At 43.4% G+C, this 19,606-nt stretch overlaps 1 protein-coding gene across 1 annotated transcript in view; it reads left to right on the plus strand.

The window, feature by feature from the left end:
- LOC121283925 (zinc finger protein DZIP1-like) overlaps positions 1–19,606 on the plus strand; it is a 168,940-nt gene that overhangs the window by 95,258 nt on the left and 54,076 nt on the right. The window contains exon 7 of the mRNA XM_041198727.1: positions 16,586–16,726. Coding sequence (XP_041054661.1) covers positions 16,586–16,726 — 141 coding nt within the window. The remainder of the gene's footprint in view (positions 1–16,585; positions 16,727–19,606) is intronic.

A 19,606-nucleotide genomic window follows, 5' to 3' on the forward strand; every position in this document is an offset into this window, starting at 1 on the left:
CATGACCTCCCCTTAACAAAACCACGCTGACTGTCCTTGATTAACCCCTGCCTCTCCAAGCGTAGATTAATTCTGTCCCTCAGAATTGTTTCCAATAGTTTTTCCACCACTGAGTTAGACTGACTGGCCTGTAGTTCCCTGGTTATCCCATCCTCCCTTCTTGAATAACGGTCCCACATTAGCTGTCCTCCAGTTCTCTGGTGTCTCTCCTGTGGCCAGAGAGGTATTGAAAATTATTACCAGTGCCACTGCTATCTCCTCCCTTGCCTCACTCAACAGCCTGGGATGCATTTCATTCAGGCCTGGAGATTTATCTACTTTTAAGCCTGCCAGACTACTTAGAACTTCCTCCCTTTCTATGCTAATTTCTTTAATGATATCACAGTCCTTCTGCCTGATTTCCATGCTCACGTCATCCCCCTCACTTGTGAACACCAACACAAAGTATTCATTAAGAACCCTATCTACGTCTTCTGGATCCACACGCAAATTACCAGTATGGTCCTTAATGGGCCCTACTCTGTCCCTAGTTATCCTCTTACTCTTAAGGTACTTGTAAAGTAACTTTGGATTTTCCTTTATTTTACCTGCCAATGTTCTGTCATGCCCCCTTTTTGCCCTCCTAATTTCTTTTTTAAATTCCCACCTAACCATTCTATACTCATATAGGGCTTCCACATTTTCTGTTTTTATTTGAAACTCCCCAACAGGTTGGATCAGTTGCAAGTGACCAATAGTGTGAAAGAAATTATTCAGTGACCGCAGCTGATATTTAGTCATGTGGACAAAAGCAGCACAAATCAGCAGGAGCCAGTTCTCCACGGAGAAGGGGGAACAGAGAGGAAAGTCAATATATTCAGAACGTAAAACAAAAATATTACATATGGTAGAAATTTGATACAAAACAGAAAAGCTTGGGGAGACCCAAAAAATCAAACAGCATCTATCAAGTGAATATAAGTCAGTTGATGTTTTAGCTGTAAACCACTGTTTTGAGCCTTCAGTCTCTGCCATAAGCCTCCCTTTTTCTCTTTATCCAATCTTGTATATCCCTCGACATGTAGGGTTCCCTGGATTTGCTGGTTCTACCCTTTGTCTTTCCTGGAATATGTCGGCCTTGTACTCTCCCTATTTCCTTCTTGAATGAGTCCCACTGCTCTGAAAGCTATTTTTTACCTAAAAATAGCTGCTCCCAGTCCACTCTGGCAAAATCATACCTGGTCTTATTAAAATCGGCCTTCCCCCAATTTAGAACCCTAATTTCTGATGCACCTTTGTCCTTTTCCATAACAACCTTGAATCTAACGGTGTTATGATCACTATCAGCAAAATGCTCCCCCACTGATACCTCACTTGGCTGCCTTCATTCCCTAAAATTAAGTCCAGGACCACCCCTTCTCTTGTAGGGCCTTCTACATACTGGCTTAAAAAGCTCTCCTGGATGCTTTTTAGCAATCCCGCTCCCTCTAAACCTATCACACCTTGACTAACCCAGTTAATGTGGGGAAGTTGAAATCCCACACTATTACTACCCTATTATTTTTACCCTTCTCTGAAATTTGCCTACATAGCTGCTCTTCTATTTCTCTCTGACTGTTTGGGGGCCTATAGCACACTCCCAGCAATGTGATTGCTCCTTTTTTGTTTTTCAGTTCTACCTATATGGCTTCATTTAAGGAGCCTTCTAAGATGTCATCCCTCCTTACTGCTGTAATTGATTCCTTGATCAATATTGCGATACCCCCTCCTCTTTTACCTTCTTCCCCCTCTCATCTGAAGACACTATATCCTCTAATATTGAGTTGCCAGTCTTGCCCCTCTCTCAACCATGTCTCTGTGACAGCAATGACATCATACTTCCATGTGGTAATTGTGCCCTCAACTCATCTGCCTTATTCGTCAGACTCCTTGCATTAAAATAAATATCATCCAACCTTGCCAAATTCTCTTGTGCCTTAACTGGCCTATAATTTCTATGCTTTCCAGACTCACTTGCTCTCTCTTCTAATTTTAGTTGTGCCTCTTCCCCTGCTGAACCTCCTGTCAGGATCCCATCCCCTTGCCAAGTTAGTTTAAACCCTCTGCAACATCACTAGCAAACCGCCCTGCAAGGATGTTGATCCCATTCCGGTTCAGGTGCAACCTGTCTGTCTTGTACAAGTCCCACCACCCCCAGAAATGGTCCAATGTCCCAGAAACCTAAAGCCCTCCCTCCTGCACCATCTCTCCAGCCATGCACTCATCTTATTTCTATACTCACTAGCGCGTGGCACCGGAAGTAATCCAGAGATTACTATCTTTTGATCCTGTTTTTTAATCTGTTTCCTAGCTCCCTAAATTCTGCATGCAGGACCTCATCTCTCTTTCTACCTATGTCATTGGTACCAATATGTACCACAATCTCTGTCTCTTTGCCCTCCCCTTTAAAATGCCCTGTAACCATTCAGTGACATCCTTGACCCTGGCACCAGGGAGGCAACATACCATCCTGGAGTCACATCTGTGGCTGCAGAAACGCCTACCTGTTCCCGTACTATCGAGTCTCCTACCACTATTGTTCTTCCCCTCTTTTTCCTGCACCCCTGTGCAGCTGAGCCATTTACAGTGCCATGAGTTCTCTAGAGGAACCATCACTGTCACCATTTTCCAACACAGAAAAATGGTTCTCAAGCTAGATGCACCCTGGGGATTTCCTGACTACCTGCTTGACACCTTTCTTCTGACTGATGGCCATCCATTCCCTCTCTGTCTGCACTTCCGTAAGCTGTGGTGCGATCACGTCTAAAAACATGCTATCCATGAAACTCTCGTGGATGCACCTCAGTGCCTCCAGCTGCCGCTCAAGCTCCGAAACCTGGAGTTCAAGTAGCTGCAGCTGGTGGCACTTCCTGCACACATGGTCGGTCAGAGCGCAAAGAGCATCTAGGACTTCCCACATGTTGCAGGCGGTACATAACACAGGACTGAGCTGCCCTGCCATGCCTCTACCCTTACTTTAAGTTAAATAAAGTAAAAAAAAAAGTTAAATTATTTATGTACAGCATTTGCTAAATAATCCTTAGTGTGCTAAAAATTATGCTGACAACCAATTTAAGACTGTCAGTTGGGCTCACAGTGTGGTGCATTTGAGCGTACTGAAAGCTGCATATATTAATACACAGGGCCTGTCCTTTGCAGACAGAACGTGTACACACATTGCGTCTGTTTTAGCTAAACAAAATAAGTGATAGCTATTTGTTGGTTCATTCCTCAGAGCAATTCCTTGACCAATCAGCGTCAAGCTGCCTGGTTTAAATTTCAAACAATGCTTGGCAGTTAACTATCAGTCACAATTAACTGGTGCATTCTCCTCTACCAAACAGAGTCCACAGGCCAACGGATCAGTACTCTCTTCTCATACAATTTGAAGTTCTTGCCTCCCCTGATATTGGTATTCTTGTGATTGTCCTGCTGATTGCAAAACGAAAAGCTTCGACAAAATGTCTTTTTTCAGCAATATTCAAGTTCTGTACTACCAAACGACTATTTGTATGCAGATTGTTATTGTTGTTATTTCTCCTTCTGTACCTGATTTGACTCTATTCCCTTCCACATGTTTCTTTCTGAATCTTAAATCTTATTGACTGCCAAGATAGACTGTTGGCCCCATCATTCACTAAGGCCCCTTATGCTCCATTGCCCTCAATTTGCTGCCATCAGCTCACATACTTCTAGCACCTTGCAGTCCAATATTTTTTTAATGGTAAGTTGAGGTAAAATGTCTCATTAATGCACACAATGCACCGTGCCTTGCTCCAGCAAACTTTGGGCCATATTGCAATCCTTTACAAAAGTTGAGCTGTTAATAGTTACCACATTGTGCTCTTTACTTGTAAACATACATGGTGATTATTTTTAATTCACGATTGTTACTATTCTGAGGCAGCCAATTAGATAAGAGTTGAACATCCAGCAGCACAAAGTTTAAGTAGCATTGAGTTATTAAGTCATAAAGCTAAAAAGAAATCGCTAGCCTCACAATGTACTTGTGGTTAAAGGCTCACCCTGAGGGAATAAATCACCCAGACTGCAAGATCCCATTCTGAAATTCCAGAACCAAAGTCAGCAAGAACCTTTAGACTGCTGTAATACAATCTTTGGCTGGAGTATGGCCACTTAAGGGACATGCTTACAGAAGAAAAAAACAAAAAAACTGCGGATGCTGGAAATCCAAAACAAAAACAGAATTACCTGGAAAAACTCAGCAGGTCTGGCAGCATCGGCGGAGAAGAAAAGAGTTGACGTTTCGAGTCCTCATGACCCTTCGACCGAACAGTTCGGTCGAAGGGTCATGAGGGCTCGAAACGTCAACTCTTTTCTTCTCCGCCGATGCTGCCAGACCTGCTGAGTTTTTCCAGGTAATTCTGTTTTTGTTTTTTATGCTTACAGAAGAGTTGCTCAAACTAGGACATAAATTGGGGTTACAGTGCTGAATATCATTTTTTTCACAGGGATTTATTGGTGAGTAGAGTATTACAGGGATTGGGAGAAGGGGTAACTTGGAACAGATATTTAATGTTGGTACCTTCTTTTCAGATGGCTCTTGTCAGTAGATCTCTTCCTACCTCTTTCAGGCAGGGCTAAACTCTCCCAAAGCAACAGATGAGTTACATCATTAAGCTTTTTATGATTGAGAAGCATCTCAGATCCCAAAACCTGACACTCCTCCTGTCCTGTTCCTCCCTTAAAGCAAGCATTTGGTTGAGGCACAAGACTATTTAGCCATGCACGAAAGGCATCTACTGTTAGAAAAGGCAAGCCGCATGGTGGAAAAGATTAGGCTATAAATAACCATTTCAATATCAGTATAAATGTGTTGGCTGCAGATTAAGCTATGTCCTCTGTGGCAGCCTTCCATCTCATAAGATGATAGTTTGCATCTGGTGGTCAACTCTATTAAGCATCGTCTGGTGTGGCTCAGGATCCCCTCTCCGATGTAGCAGCATCTGCTGCTTTTGCTACAGAGGAAGACAATGGGGTGAGAAGGTGCACAATTTGCTGGCCTCTGTTTTCTTTGGGCCCTCTTTGCAGCCAGCTGGAGCCTCTCATTTCTGCTTGCCCCTTCCAATGCCCTTTCAGTCAACTTCCAGAGGTCATTGCCATCAGCAATTGACTCCCAGTTGTCAGTGTCAATGTCTGCCATCTTCATATCTCGCTTGCAGGTTTCCATGTAGTGGAGGTATGGATGCCCCAGAGGTCGTGACCCGGTGGGCATTCACTGACGGAAAGTCTTTGAGTTTACAAACGTCATCCATCTGATGAATGTGGCTGAGCCAGTGAGACATTGTTGGCTTAACAATGAGTGTATGCTGTTGGAATTAGCATGCTCCAGGTCCTCTGAGTTGGTGAACTTGTCCTGTCAAGAGATGCCAAGGATATGTCTGAGACAGCGAAGGTGGAAACTGCTCAGCTTTTTCTCCTGCTTAGCATATGTTATCAGGTCTCACCATTGTGGAGGAGTGCACTGAGGATGCAGGCTTGTAGACTCATAGTTTGGTGTTCCAGTCAGGTTGCTGTTGTTCCACACTCTCTTATTCAGCTTGGATATAACAGCTGCAATATTTGTAATACATGTGCTGATTTCAGCATCAAGTGACAAATTGCAGGGGATTATGGAGCCTAGTTATGTGAAGCTATCAACAACCTCCAGCATCACATTATCAGCGTTAATAGATGTCAGTATGGCAACATCCTGGACTGTGACATTTGTCTTCCTGATCAAACCAAACTCTTCACAGGCGTGAGAGAGTCTGTCCATTTGTTTTCCTCAGTTTGGAATGTTAATGCGACATCATCAATGTAGAGCAACTCTCTGAAGAGGCCTTGGCCCACCTTTGTCTTGGACTTTAGGTGAGCTAGGTTGAACAGCTTTCTGCCAGTTCTAGTATGTAAGTAAACACACTCTGTAGATGACCTAAGGCATATGACAGGAGCAAAAAAAAAATGCTGATGAGTGTTGGTGCCAGAACAGGACCCTGATGTTGCGCCATCATATGTGACCTTACCCATCATGTTGTCATTGAAAGAGCAGCTTCAGTGGGCAGCCAATTTTCTCCAGCAGCTTAACTAGACTGCCTCTGCTCACATGCCTTGGTGAAATCGATGAAGACAATATATAGTAGTCTCCTTTGTTCGTGGCATTTCTCTCACAACTGCTGGACTGAACTGAGAAGATCATGTCAAGTGTGGAACTTCCAGTTCTGAACCCACACTGGGATTTGGGATGGATGCGTTCAGTCAGGATCTGCAGTCTGACAAGGGCTACACAGGCAAATACATTTCCTATGATGCCCAGCAGGGAGATTCCACGATAATTGTTGCAATCGCTGCGGTCTCCCTTATTCTTGTACACAGTGACAATCTTTGCATCATGCAGATCCTGTGGCACTGCCCACTCCTTCCAGCAGAGACAGAGAAGTTTGTGTAGATGCTGCAGGAGTGTTGAGTTCCCGTGCTTGATGAGTTCAGGCAGTATTGCATCAACACCCGGAGCTTTGCTCTTGGTAAGCAAGTCAATATCTTTGCTAAGTTGCTTCACTGTGGGTTTAATATTGAGCTCTTGCCATGATAGGCAGGCTTTCTATGGAGTCTACAGCTTCATTGGTGACAGTTTTCTCCCTAGCATACAACCCTCCAACTGTTTATTACAGTCAGTGATGACCTCCACTTCCTTTGTTTTCAATGGAACAGTTTTCTTTCTTGATGAACTTGTTGCCTTTTTGATCCCTTCATACATACCTCTGACATTCCCTGTGTCGGAGGACATCTGGATAGCCTCGCAGAGTTGTAACCTGTAGTCATTGGTGCATCGCCTGGCAGTCTTTTGGACTTATTTTGAGTGGCTGTTAGTGCATTCAGAGTTTTCTCACTCAGATCTCTCCTGTAATTAATGAGAGTGGCCCTCTTGGCTTCCAGAATAGGTTCCATCACAGTGATATTAATCTCAAACCTGTCTGCATTTTTCTGTTCTTCTTTACCATATGTTCTGAGAGTGGTACTGTGGATTGTGTCTCGAGGTATGTTCGATTATGTTTCTGCACTCTTGTGTGGGAATGCCAGGGAGTGTCTGTTAATCGAGTCATAGAACTGTTGGTTTCTATCTTGGTAGGTAGTATGGCTGATGTTGATACAAGAACGACATTTCAGCTTTGAATGAGGAAGCTTCAAGGGTTGCGTCCTCACTTTAGCGCACATCAAAGGGTAATCTATCACAGTCAATGCTGTTGTAGCTGCGTGTGTTGAGAGTGCTGTTCAGAGATTCACGTCTGGTGATGATCAGATCCAGCTGGTGCCAATGCCCTGAACTTGGATGTCTCCAGGTCACCTTGTGGCATAGGATTTGTTTTGAAAGAAAGTTTTAGTTACAAAAAGCTCATGGTAGCAGCAAAGCTCAAGTGGTCTCTCCTTCCTCATTTATCTTTCCCAGGCCATGATGTCTGAGGCAGGAGAACCATGCCTCATGGTCTGCATGCACACTAGCATTGAAATTCCCAAGTAGATGAAGATGTTCTCACTTAGGGATTCTGTGTTAGCAGTGTCAAGCTACTCAGTCGCCTCTGTAGTGGAGCGTAGAATTGCAGCATAATTGGTCCTGTTTGAGCTGAGAGGCAGATGGAGAGACCATGTCCTGAATTTTTTGGTCGTCAGGTGCACACAGTTGACAGGCCCAGGAGTGGAAGGGAAATGGGCCACCGGCTGCAACCGGCTCCTGACTATGATTTCACGCAGACTGGCCAATTAATGATCAGCCAGCATGAAAGGCACGCTAAAATGCTCAGCGCTGCTGCGGTGAGGACAGGAAGAGGGCAGGTGCTGACGTAACCAAGGGTGCAGGTGAGCACTTCGAGAGAGCTCCCTGAAGGCAGACAGCTGCCCCAGGGATCTGCAGACCTCCACAAACTAAAGGACATGACAAAAATGCTACAAAATATGTCCGTGCAGCAGAATCAAGCACCTGAAAGCATACCTCATTTAAAAAAAACAGTCCTCAGATATCTCTTTTTATTTTATTGCCCCAGGGAGATTTCATCCCACCCTGGATCGAGGTTTGAGCAAAAATGGGAATGTCGCCTGGGAGAATGGCCCGTCTGCCAACCGTAAATGTGGACGGGCCACGTAAATCGCTGTTGATTGCATTGTTAATGGGCTTAATTGCCCATCTAATTGCTTCCGACTGACTTGTGTGCTTGCTGAGTGAGATATCATGCAAGTGTGGGATGAGGTCAGGAAACTTGCCTGACATCATCTCGCGCTACTTCACATCCATTCGTGTTGGGCACGCAGCCACCCGCGGGACACAAACTGCTGGCCCATGTTCTCAATCATTTGTGCAGCGTTGTATCATTGAGAGTGGCATGTTCATTACAGCGAAGCCTACAACTTATTCTTGTGCATCATCTGAACTCTTCCCCTGCCAAACAAACATGTAATGTTTTTCTTTTCATGATCTGCTCTTGGTGAGCCTGGTCTTTTGTAGGGATGCTATGTTAATGTTCAGCCTATCAAGTTTCATGTCAATCACAGCTATCTTGTGCATGTTTTTGAGCAGCTACAAGTCGTCTGAAATTCCAGTTTGCCAATCAAAGAGTTGGCATCTTCTTTCTTTTTATTTTTTTTTTGTCTGCCTCATGCAATAGATCTGTCCACTTGTTGAGCAGAGACTCTGAGTTCCAGACACCCAATGAAGCAGATGGACCATGACCTTACTAGTCAGGAGTTGTCCAACTTGTGGTCGGTGGTGGCTGACCAGTAGGACATAATTGACCCTCCTACCATTAGAGACAGTCCATAACATCCTTTCCCTGCACAAAGCAAGTTGGGCTTATCACTTGTAACTGCTATCTTTCGTGTTGTGTTGATGTTCTGCAGCAAAACTGGAGTGTTCTTTCCAGGGTGCAAGCCTGGGCAAAATTTATGGAGACCCTGGGCTGCCCAAACATCAGGATCTGCCTCTCCACCTCCCTGGTTGAGTTCAAAGGAATACAAAGCACTATGGTTTGGCACCGGCTTGGTTGCAGCAGTTGCTGGAAAGATGGCATATTTAGATATCAGATGGTCTTTGGGCTCCATTAGAGATTTTTGTTACTCCATTTGCCTTCAGCGCTCTCACAGTATCTGCAAGGCAGTGGAGCTATTTGCCAAATGCTGGGAGTTTGGTTATTGAATACCAGGGTGTGTCCACATGGTAGTGGATCTGCAGACTGCATATCTGGGGCCAAACCTCCTCTGAGTTCCTCTGAAACTTTGGCCTAGCGCCACAATGGATCCAGTTTTTGTTTGTTGCCACAAGGAGACACAGCTGAGGGTTGCTGATGGAGAGGCTGTGTACTTAGAGAAGGAGACTTACACAATTGGCTCTTTTATCTCATTGCTGCTAACCAGTGGTATGGACTTGTGATGAAGTGAAGTACCCTATCCCTTTAAGAGAATGAAAGTGTACTGATCATGTGACAGCGCTGACGAATCACTGTACAGCGTGGGCAACTGGGAACTGTAAGTCTAGTTCTGGAGGTTTCTGAGTGAGCACTATGATCTGGTGCTCTGCCCTATGTCTCAATAAACCATCACTGTTTATTCTTACATCAGTCTCTCCCCATTATTGGTTGCAAGCAGCAATTGATGAGAACATAGGAAGGTGTGCAGTTAGAGCGCGGTTGGCCAACGAACTCGTTTACCCAAGACATAAAAGTGGTGATGAGGATAAAGAACAAAAGAAAATAAATTTCAAGACGGGTAAGCAAAGCATTGGAAAGAGCATCTGTACTTACATTATAAATTAGGCAACAGCCGGTAATTGGATCAGAAAGCAGTGCTGCAGTTTAAAAAAAACCCTGCAGAATCATGATTGCGGGGATCCCACCAAAACATGAAAAGAGTCCGAAACCCAGCAGAGAAAAGCTGAGACAGCTGCAGAGACGGAGTTTTTTAAAAAAAGTGACTGCTCTTAAAGTGGCAATACATTTAAAAGGGTAAATGCATGAAAAATGGCTTTGGACAGAAAATTATAAGAGACCCCAGAGAGAGGGTAACTCTGCAGTAAACCAAGCGTCTAAACTCATCATTACCTGGAAAGCCTATCGGTAGTGCAGTCCCCTTGTAGTCGTTCATGATACCGCAGTTTGGGCTTGTCGATCCATTCAACCCCATTTCGATTGACTGTTCTCAGTATGTCGAACGCCTAGGGTTCTTTTTCACTCTAACGATATCACAGGGGAGGAAAAGAGGAGGGCGATTCTTTTGCCCTTGTATGGGAGTAAAACATACAGGCTGATCTGCAGCCTTACGTCACCTAGTGCACCAAGCTCACACACTTTTGACCAGTTAATAAAAATTGTACAGAGCCACCTGAGACCAAAGCCCTCAGTTCCTATCCAGCGCTTCAAGTTCAATTCAAGGAACAGGCTTCCGGAGGAGACAATAACTGACTATGTGGCCATTTTAAAGGCATTGTGAATTTGGAACGTCCATATGTTGAGAGATTGGCTGATATGCAGGATTGGAGATGATACTATCCAAAGGCTTTTGCTAGCCGAACCTAGCCTAGACTTCAAGAAGGCATTAGAATTAGCTACCACAATGGAGAGTGCTGTTGTAAATTCCAAAGTTATAAAAGATACACAAATTGGTGCCGTCCATTTGGTCGAGCAGGACAACCTGGCAACAAAAGGCGTGAAAACTTCGGACTCCATGGCAAGGTGGGAAATGCTCTCTAGCTCCAGACTATTGAGAAACAATGATACTGCAGTGAAAACCCGCAAAATGTATGAGAGAAATACATCCAGGCCTCCAGTGACCGAATGACAACTCAAACAAGTCAAGTGCTTTTTCTGTCACTGCTATAAGGTGGCACTGCAGAGAAAGGCTAAAACAGCACTATAAAAGCAGAAGGAAAAATCATGAAATATGCCTCATTGAAGAGCCAGAAGAAATAGAATCAGACATCCATCTGTTATGTAACCTCAAAGTGGGTCGAATGGAGCCAACCCAAATACTCATTACAGTTAACAGACAACCCATTAAGATGGAACTTGATACAGGAGCGTCGATGTCCATGCTTATTGGAGAGCATGCATTTAGACACCTGAGTAAAGGAACCCATCCTTTGAAGTTAGAAGTTTCGGACATAAAGCTGAGGACAGACACGGGTGAAGAAATAAATGTGAAAGGGGTATGTCAAGTCAAAGTACAGTATGAGGAACAATCTGCAAAATTACCCCCATTTGTCATGTCAGGCAGGGGACAGAGTGTCATCTGAAGGAACTGGTTGGGCGACATAAATCTTAAGGGCCCGCTAAGTTCCCAATTTGAAACCAGGAGTGTTGCTGCAAAAAAAAAAGTATGCAAAGATCTAATGGGAGGAGCCCGAGGAAGTGTTACACTGGGACAGAGTTCAAGCTGAAGCCAGTATCCTTTGAAAGGAAATGGAAAATCTATTAAAGGACTTTAGTGCGCTACAAAATTCAATCAACTCCCAATTTGTAACACAAAAAAGTTACGAAGAAGAAAAGTAAGAGTTATGCCTGTCTCTGGCCGAGTTAAGGAACAAATTAGTGAGAAGGGGCAATGATATGTGATTTTCCAGGAAACTATTAATGATAATAGGAAAGATTTGGAACAGCTGAGGCAGCAACTGAGCTAGAAGGCCCTAAATTCTCAGTAGAGCTGTTGGAAAACCCAACAACTGAGCTCATTCATGTTCAGCTCATGCCTGAGTTAGTCCAGCCAACAGTGAAATTAAAGAGGAGACAGAGATATGAGTCAGTGCTACCAAGAAAAGCACATGCAGGAGGAAAAAGAGAAATCATTGACAGCCCTTGGAAAGAAAAACAAAATTCTTTTTGTTTTTCCTTTTCCTCTTTCTCCTCACACATCATGTAGTTCATTGTTGTATTGCTTTTTGCATGTTGCCCTTTAACTGTTTCGGCTTGGAGGGGAGAGGCAGCAGGAGTGAACATGACTGCACCCAGAAGATGGTGAAATCATCCACCGAGAGCCATAGTGGGCAACTGCCCCTGAAAAGGAGGTCTCAGAAGCACCAACCGAAGTTGTTGGGCTACGATGCTTAACCTGTCAAAGAAGGCCTCCTGAGAGACTTAACCTCCAGGTTACAGTTAACAATAGTTATAGTGTAAATAGTTAATGTGTTTTAAGCTTATTGGCTGTACTTTTAAGCAAAGGGGAAGGGATGCCCCTTTAAGAGAATACAAGTATATTGATTGTGTGACAACATTGACGAATCACTGTACAGCGCAGGGCAACTGGGAACAATAAGCCTAATTCTGAAGGTTTCTGAGTGAGCATGTATGATCTGGTGCTCTACCCTATGTCTCAATAAACCATCACTGTTTATTCTTACATCAGTCTCTTTCCGCTATTGATTGCGAGCAACAACTGAGGAGAACATAGGAAGGCATGCAGTTAGAGTTTGGTTGACCGACAAACTCATTTACCCAAGACATAAAAGGGATGAAAATGAGAAGCAAACTATCTCTCAAAAGCAGAAAGCATGCTAACTCTCTTCACCGATACACTAGATGCATCACATCGACCTATTGGACACACAAATGCTATGCTATGTTATTTCATATGTTACGTGCTGTGCTATGCCATGTACAACGTTCTATATGATATTGTTGGGAGTTGTCATAGGAGGATTGCTGATGACTGGACCTATAGTCAGATTCTGTGTGTTTTTCAGGGATGATTTTATTGTGCAGGAAGGTCAAGCAACAACAACAACTTATATTTGTGTAGCACCTTTAACATAATGAAACGTCCCGAGCTGCTTCACAGGAGCATTATAAAGCAAAGTGTGATTTTGAGCCACATAAGGGACTATTATGTCTGGTTACCTAAAGCTAGGTTAGAAAGATAGGTTTTAAGAATTGCCTTAAAAGAGGAAGGTGAGGTAAAGTGGTTGAGAGGTATAAGGTGGGAATTCTAGAACTTGGGGCCGAGTCAACAGAAGGCATGGCCACCATTGGTGGAGCAATTATGATTGAGAATGCACAAGAGGCCAGAATTAGAGGAATGCATATATTTCAGAGTGTTGTGGGTTTGCAGGAGTTTACAGAGATAGGGAGGGGCAAGGCCATGGAGGGATGAGCAAACATGGGTGAGAATTTTAAGATCAAGACGTTGCTTGACCGGGAGCTAATCTAGGTCAGTGAGTAATCTAGGTCAGGGTGATAGGGGAATGGGACTTGCTGTAAGTTAAGGCATGGGTAGCAGAGTTTTGGGTGACCTCAAGTTTATGGAAGCCATTGGAATATTCGACACTAGAGGTAGCAAAGGCATGAATGAGAGTTACGGGGTTAGTGTGAGAAGATGGCGTTGAGGTAGAAGATCAGCCATGACCTAGTTAAATGGCAGAGCAAGTTCAAGGGGCCGAATGGCCTACTCCTTCCCCTGCTGCTATGTGTCTATGTTACTAACCATTTAAGCAATCTTTATTCCTTATATTGGTCTGGCCTTTACTCTTATCTCCTATTTCCTTTACCTTTATTTCTGCTGGATTCTTCCTCCCACCTTACGAGCTGGAAACCTTATCCACAGCCTTATTTATTGTTATGGACAGGCTGAGAGAGAACTGCTGAAATCTCCCTGTACCCTTCCCAGCTGTCCATAATCAGTGAATTTTTGAGAGGGAAATGTGTGTGTGGTTTTCAGCGCCTGAGTATGTGGACGATTTGAATTACCATCAGCAGGCTTTTTGTGGGTTTAAATAAAGGAAGATAATTATTTATTTAAGCAATTAACCCCAAAATTGAACACTATGGCACTTGCCCATACAATCATACATGCAAACACACTCAAGGAAAGGACAGTTAGAGAGAATAGTGCACTTTTACAGGTTACAAATAAAAATGATAATTCATAATTCATGTGGTTACCTTTTTTTTGGAAGGAACATGTTGCAGCCCTGTTGGAAAGTTTCCTTCACACCCAAAGTGCAGTTTGGATGAGTTCAAAGTAGAAGTCATATGCAGAAGTTGTTTGCATGATTTTCTCGAAGGGATGGACTTTCTGTAGGTTACAGTTTCTGTGGTCAAGTCCTAGGTTGCAGTGGAGGGTGGGGGTGCGGTGTGGTGAGGGTTAGCCAGTGAACTGACTTTTTTTAAAATGGACTGTGTGCTCTGACAGCATGACTGCTGGAGGCCAGAAGACCCGGTTTGTGTGTTCAAAGATTCCACATTGAATACAGCTTGTATTTTAAAAGTTATGAATATGTCATGCCTTTACTGGGCAAAAGACAATCCTTTCACTAGTAAATAAAAACAGAAAATGCTGGAAAATTCAGCAAGACTGACAGCATCTGTGGAGAGAGAAACAAAGTTAATGTTTCGGGTCAGTACGACTCTATTCCAAGATCCAAGTCTAGCAAAAAGAGCAGTGATCCTTGGGGAACACCCTTGTCTACCATTCTTCAGTCTGAAAATAACCATTTACCAAGATTCGCTGTTTTCTGTCCTTCAGCCAATTTTTAAAATCAATTGAATACTGACCCTTCTATAAGCCTCAATTTTGTTAACCAGCCTTCAATGTGGCACCTTGTCAAATACTTTAAGTCCATATAGACAACATCCACTGCATTCCCTTCGTCAGCCCTCTCTGTTATTTCATCAAAAAATTCAATTAGATTAGTTAAGCACAATCTCCCTTTAACAAATCCATGCTGTCTATCCTTAATTAATTCAAACCTCTCCAAGTGCCTGTTGTTTTTTTTCCTGATAAACTAACTGGCCTCTAGTTACTAGGACTATTTGTACATCATTTCTTGATTAAGTGTCATATTTGCCACTCTCCAATCTTCTGGCACATCCTCCATACTCAAGGAAGATTGGAAAATTTGTCAAGGCATTCCGCTATCTCCATCTTAGCCTGGGATGCAAGCCATCTGGACCAGGTGACTTAACTATTTAAGCATAGCCGCTTTTCCAGTACCATCTCCCCCTCAATTTTCACTCTACCATTGACTCTACTATTTTCACTTCTACCTATATTTTGTCAGATTCTTCTTCCTTAGTAAACACCAAATGAAGTACTCATTAAGTATTTTAGTCTTATCCTGCACATCTAAGCAAAAGCCACCCTTAATAGGACCCACTCCACCCCCTTATTACCCAACTTATTATTTACATACTGGTAGAAGATTTTTGGGCATTTTAATGATCCGTGTACCTGAACTCAGAAGTATGTTTGGACCACCACTGTTTCTGGATTTTCATCATTCAAAGAGGATATTGTACTTTTTAGGTCCAAAATGATGACCTCAGCTTTGTCTACATTGAAAGCCATTTGCTACAGTTTTGTCTATTCATTTAACCTATCATTTTTTTCATAAATTTATGCTTCTAACTACAATGCTTATAATGGTACCTATCTTTCTGGCATTGGCAAATTTGATTTTTTTTATTTGTTCTTGGAATTTGAGCATTGCTCACAAGGTGAGCATTTATTGCCCATCCCTAATTAGCCCTTGAGTTGGAGATGGTGAACTGTCTTCTTCACCACTGCAGTCCATGTGGTGTCGATACACCCACAGTGCTATTAGAAAGGTCGTTCCAGAATTTTGATCCAGCAACAGTGAAGGAATGGCGATATAATTCCAAATCATGATGTGTGACCTGGATGGGGATTTGCATGCAGGTAATGGTTTTCCCTGCATCTGCTTCCCTTGGTCTTCTTGGTGGTAGTGGTTATAGGTTTGGATGGCGCTTTGGAGGTGCCTTGGTGAGTTGCTGCATCTTGTAGATAAGTGCCTCCCAAACCTTTTCCAATGTGACCCCATTTTAACACTTGAAAATTAATATGACCCCAGATGCCAGCAAGAACAAAGCAGCAATACAGCAGCATAATAACATTCACTATATAATATTTATAGTTCACATATTATTGATCAACATGTAAATATGGAAATCTGTGTTTTGAAGTAACTTGTGAAAAAAATGTTATCCTTTCAAGTACTTATTTAGGTCCTGTAGGCCCCAAACTATGAATGAGAAACTACTGGTCCATTGTTTGCAACAAACTAAGCACCTGCTGCAGGGCTTCTCCAGAATACAGGCCCAGGTGAACAGCCACCGTCTTTATAGGGGCAATGTGCATCAGGGTGCATGCATAGGTGCCATCTTTATATGGGGCAATCTGCGGCTGGGCACATGCATGCCCACCATCTTTATAGGGGGCAGTGTGTAGCAGGGATCATGTGTGGCCATCCTGGGCCAGGAGGTGGATGAGTGGGGCATCCGGAGAAGAGGATAGCTCCAAAATAATTTGTTATCCTTTCTCCATAAAGTTAGTTAATAGATTTTATTTTACCTTTCAAGGTATACTTTTAATAACTAGACAACAATGGAAATTGGTGAATTGATTTCTAAATGATCTTCTAAAAATTGCAAAGGCAGAGTAGATTTAATATGGAAAAGCATTCTTAATCTAGCATTTTTTAATTAAAAAAAGTAATGATTGATAAATTATTTGTACTATTCAAGCAAGTTAAAGCATTTTATTAAAATAAATCTTCATCAACTTTTGTGCCTTATAGCTCCAGCTCGAAATAGAAAGTTTGATGTCATCGGTTACAAAAAATCAGAATGCAAGCTCCTGCTACTACAAGAAAAAAATTAAAGAACTAGGTCGAAAACTACACAATCAGCATCAACTGATAATTCAACAGAAGGAAGAGGTTAGATCAATTCAACTAAATCTTACATGTACTGTTACATAAATGTGATAATTAGCTGGCGATTTTGTCCAATTTGTCTGAGTTGGGTCCCAGAACATATTTCTAAGTTGGGTGCAAACAATCTTAGTTGTATAGTGGAGATGATGCTAATTACTTGGCTTTGATGACCCAACACAACGTAATGATTTTCTTTGGCTGAGAAAAGTGGGCTTGATGATGACCATTCATAGACGCTTCAAAAGATTTATATTTGTAAATAATAATTAGCACAGTAAAGAGAGTTCCTTCTTCCTCACTTGTTAAACTGTGCTCAGAAGCAGAGAACTCTGTCAATGGAGTGGTTTACAATTAATTTTCTTCCTGGACTAATGTTCATTAATATCCCATTTAGTACAATATGGATTGCTCTGCTGTTTGATGAATATTTTTGTTGTTGGAAGTTCTAGTTTTCAGCTTTTTCTTACCTTTTTAACTTGAAATGATGCTGTAACTTTACTAAGTGCTCTAGTGCACCTCCACCAAAGTCACAGAGGCAGTAATCAGAGAGCTTCTTTTGCAGATGACTGTGCCCACAACAATGAAGATATCCAGACTAACTTTCAGCAGAATAAGTGTTTTAAGTTAAAGGTATTAAAATTCAAATCTACAATCTAGTAAAAGTGCCTATCCATAGATTTTGATCAAGAGCTCCCAACACTTTCCTTATATTTTGAATAAAAACTTTTGAAACTGTGACCCTTTTCCATTCTCATCTCATTACTTTTAAATTTCTGCAACCCTTCCTTGGATTTTTACTGAGAACATTCAGATTCATTCCTCTTTCTTTGCCTTGCTCATGAATTTTATCATGTCTAGGATAGTCAACAGATCTGGCAGCATCTGTGGAGAGGGAAAAACAGAATCAATGCTTCAAGTCAGTGAACCTTCATCAGAACAGCAGGTCTGGCAGCATCTATGGAGAGAGAAACGGTTCACATTTCAAGTGACCATCCATCAGAGCTTCTGCATTACTTTACTGTTATACTAGCCTTCTTCTGTAGCCTGGCCCATCGAAATCCTTAGTTAAGTTTTCTGCAGCAAAACTAGTGTGTGACTTCACCAGGCTGGCACCTGGGCTATCCTTTCCTTCTGTCCTAACCCCTGTACACTTTTGTCCAGTGTCACAACATATTTAGATCCTTCCTCTATCCTAGGGTGGAATCATCCCAAATTTGCACTAAGTGCAATAATGGTTGTGATAAAAGATGTTTTACCCTCTGGCTGCAATGGTGGGATTTCTGGCCCTTTCCATCTCATTAATAATGCATTCTTGGGAAACACTGGATTGCTGACGGGCCGGCTCGGATTTGCCCACCAGGCTGTGATTACGGCATTGCCTCACTCTGGGTGCCATTTTTAAAGCGCACCAGAGCGCAGTCTATTTCATGTCTACAGACCAGGACTGCTCCAAGTGACAGATGACCCCCGAAGGCAGAAAAAATGGTAGCCCCAAATTTAGTGACACCTCTCTAGGGCGCCTGGTGGACGCAGTGGAGGGCTGCCGCGATATCCCTACCACCGCTCTGGCGGCAGAAGGTCCACCAGAGTCACCATTCTGGCCTGGGAGGCGATAGCAGCGGCGGTCAGTGCCAACAGAGCACAGAGGATCCTCAACAGAGTAACACGTGAGTTGGAGGAGTGCATCGCCTGCTCTCTGATGAAGTGGTGCCAACATGAGCGCGCATGGAGGTCTCCATGGGAAGGATGGTGGATGTCATGGAGATCCTGGCCCAGCAGAATGTGGAGATGCACGCACATCTGCACTCCATCGCAGTAGCCATGGATGAGTTCCTGCAGTAGAAGCGTGAGAGGGAAATGGGGCTCCTCGACGTCCCTCCAGGTGCTCCTTCCCCTCAAGAAGTCAGGCTGGTGCCCTCGGGCAACCGAAGGGAGGAGGAACAACAGTCGGATGCCCCTGAGTCATCCACTCAGGAATCTCACAGGAGGACAGCCTAAGCAAATTGGAGCCCTCAGGCCTCGGCTCCCCAGAGGACACATGCCAAAGTCATCAGAGGCAACAGGGCCAATCATTGCAGAGGCCATCTCCATTCCTGCTGTGCATGTCAAGACAGTACCTAGAAGAAGTGATAGGCCCAGAAAAGATAAGAAATTCTGATTGCAAATGGTTGCACGGGTGAACACATTTTTTCACTTAATAATCTGAAAATATATTCACTTTCACTGAATGCGTAATGTTGTCTTTCAGCTTCATTTACAGGCTTCTCGAGTCCTCCCCCTGCATCCACCTCAGAATCATAGATTTTAACAGCACAGTAGGAGGCCATTCAACCTATTGTGTTTGCACTGGCCCTCCAAATGAGCATTGTGATTTAGTGTCATTGCCTTGCCTTTTCCCCATACCCCTGCACCTTATTTCCATTCAAATAATCAACTAATGTCCTCTTGGATGCCTCAATCGAACCTGCCTCCACCACACATCCAGGGTGTGCAGGGTCTCCCCCTCAACTAGCAGTTCAGCTGCATTGCAGCTGGACCATGTGTGATCCTGGAGGGGGAAGTGTGTGCGTTGCAGGGCCTTTTGGAGCCTCGTGCAAGCACTGTCCCACGTAAGCGGAGCCTTCTTCCATCACACGCATCTCATGTCCCGAGTGTTTTCAATGCTGCCTGCTGGGATTCCTTTTCAGTTGCCCGTCTGAGCTGACCTGCATCTCCGCCTGCCCACTAATTGCTCTCCCATGCAGCACCTACGCCCATTCAACACGAAGCTCCATTCACTTTCAATTTCTGAGAAATGGTAATTGTCAAGTTTATCGCAAGCTCCCCCATCCTTTCTCCTCCCCCAGTCACCCATGTCCTTTCCCCCATCACTGTGGACTGCCC

This window comes from Carcharodon carcharias, chromosome 11 (assembly GCF_017639515.1).
Source record: "Carcharodon carcharias isolate sCarCar2 chromosome 11, sCarCar2.pri, whole genome shotgun sequence".
NCBI classification, from domain to species: Eukaryota; Metazoa; Chordata; class Chondrichthyes; order Lamniformes; family Lamnidae; genus Carcharodon; species Carcharodon carcharias.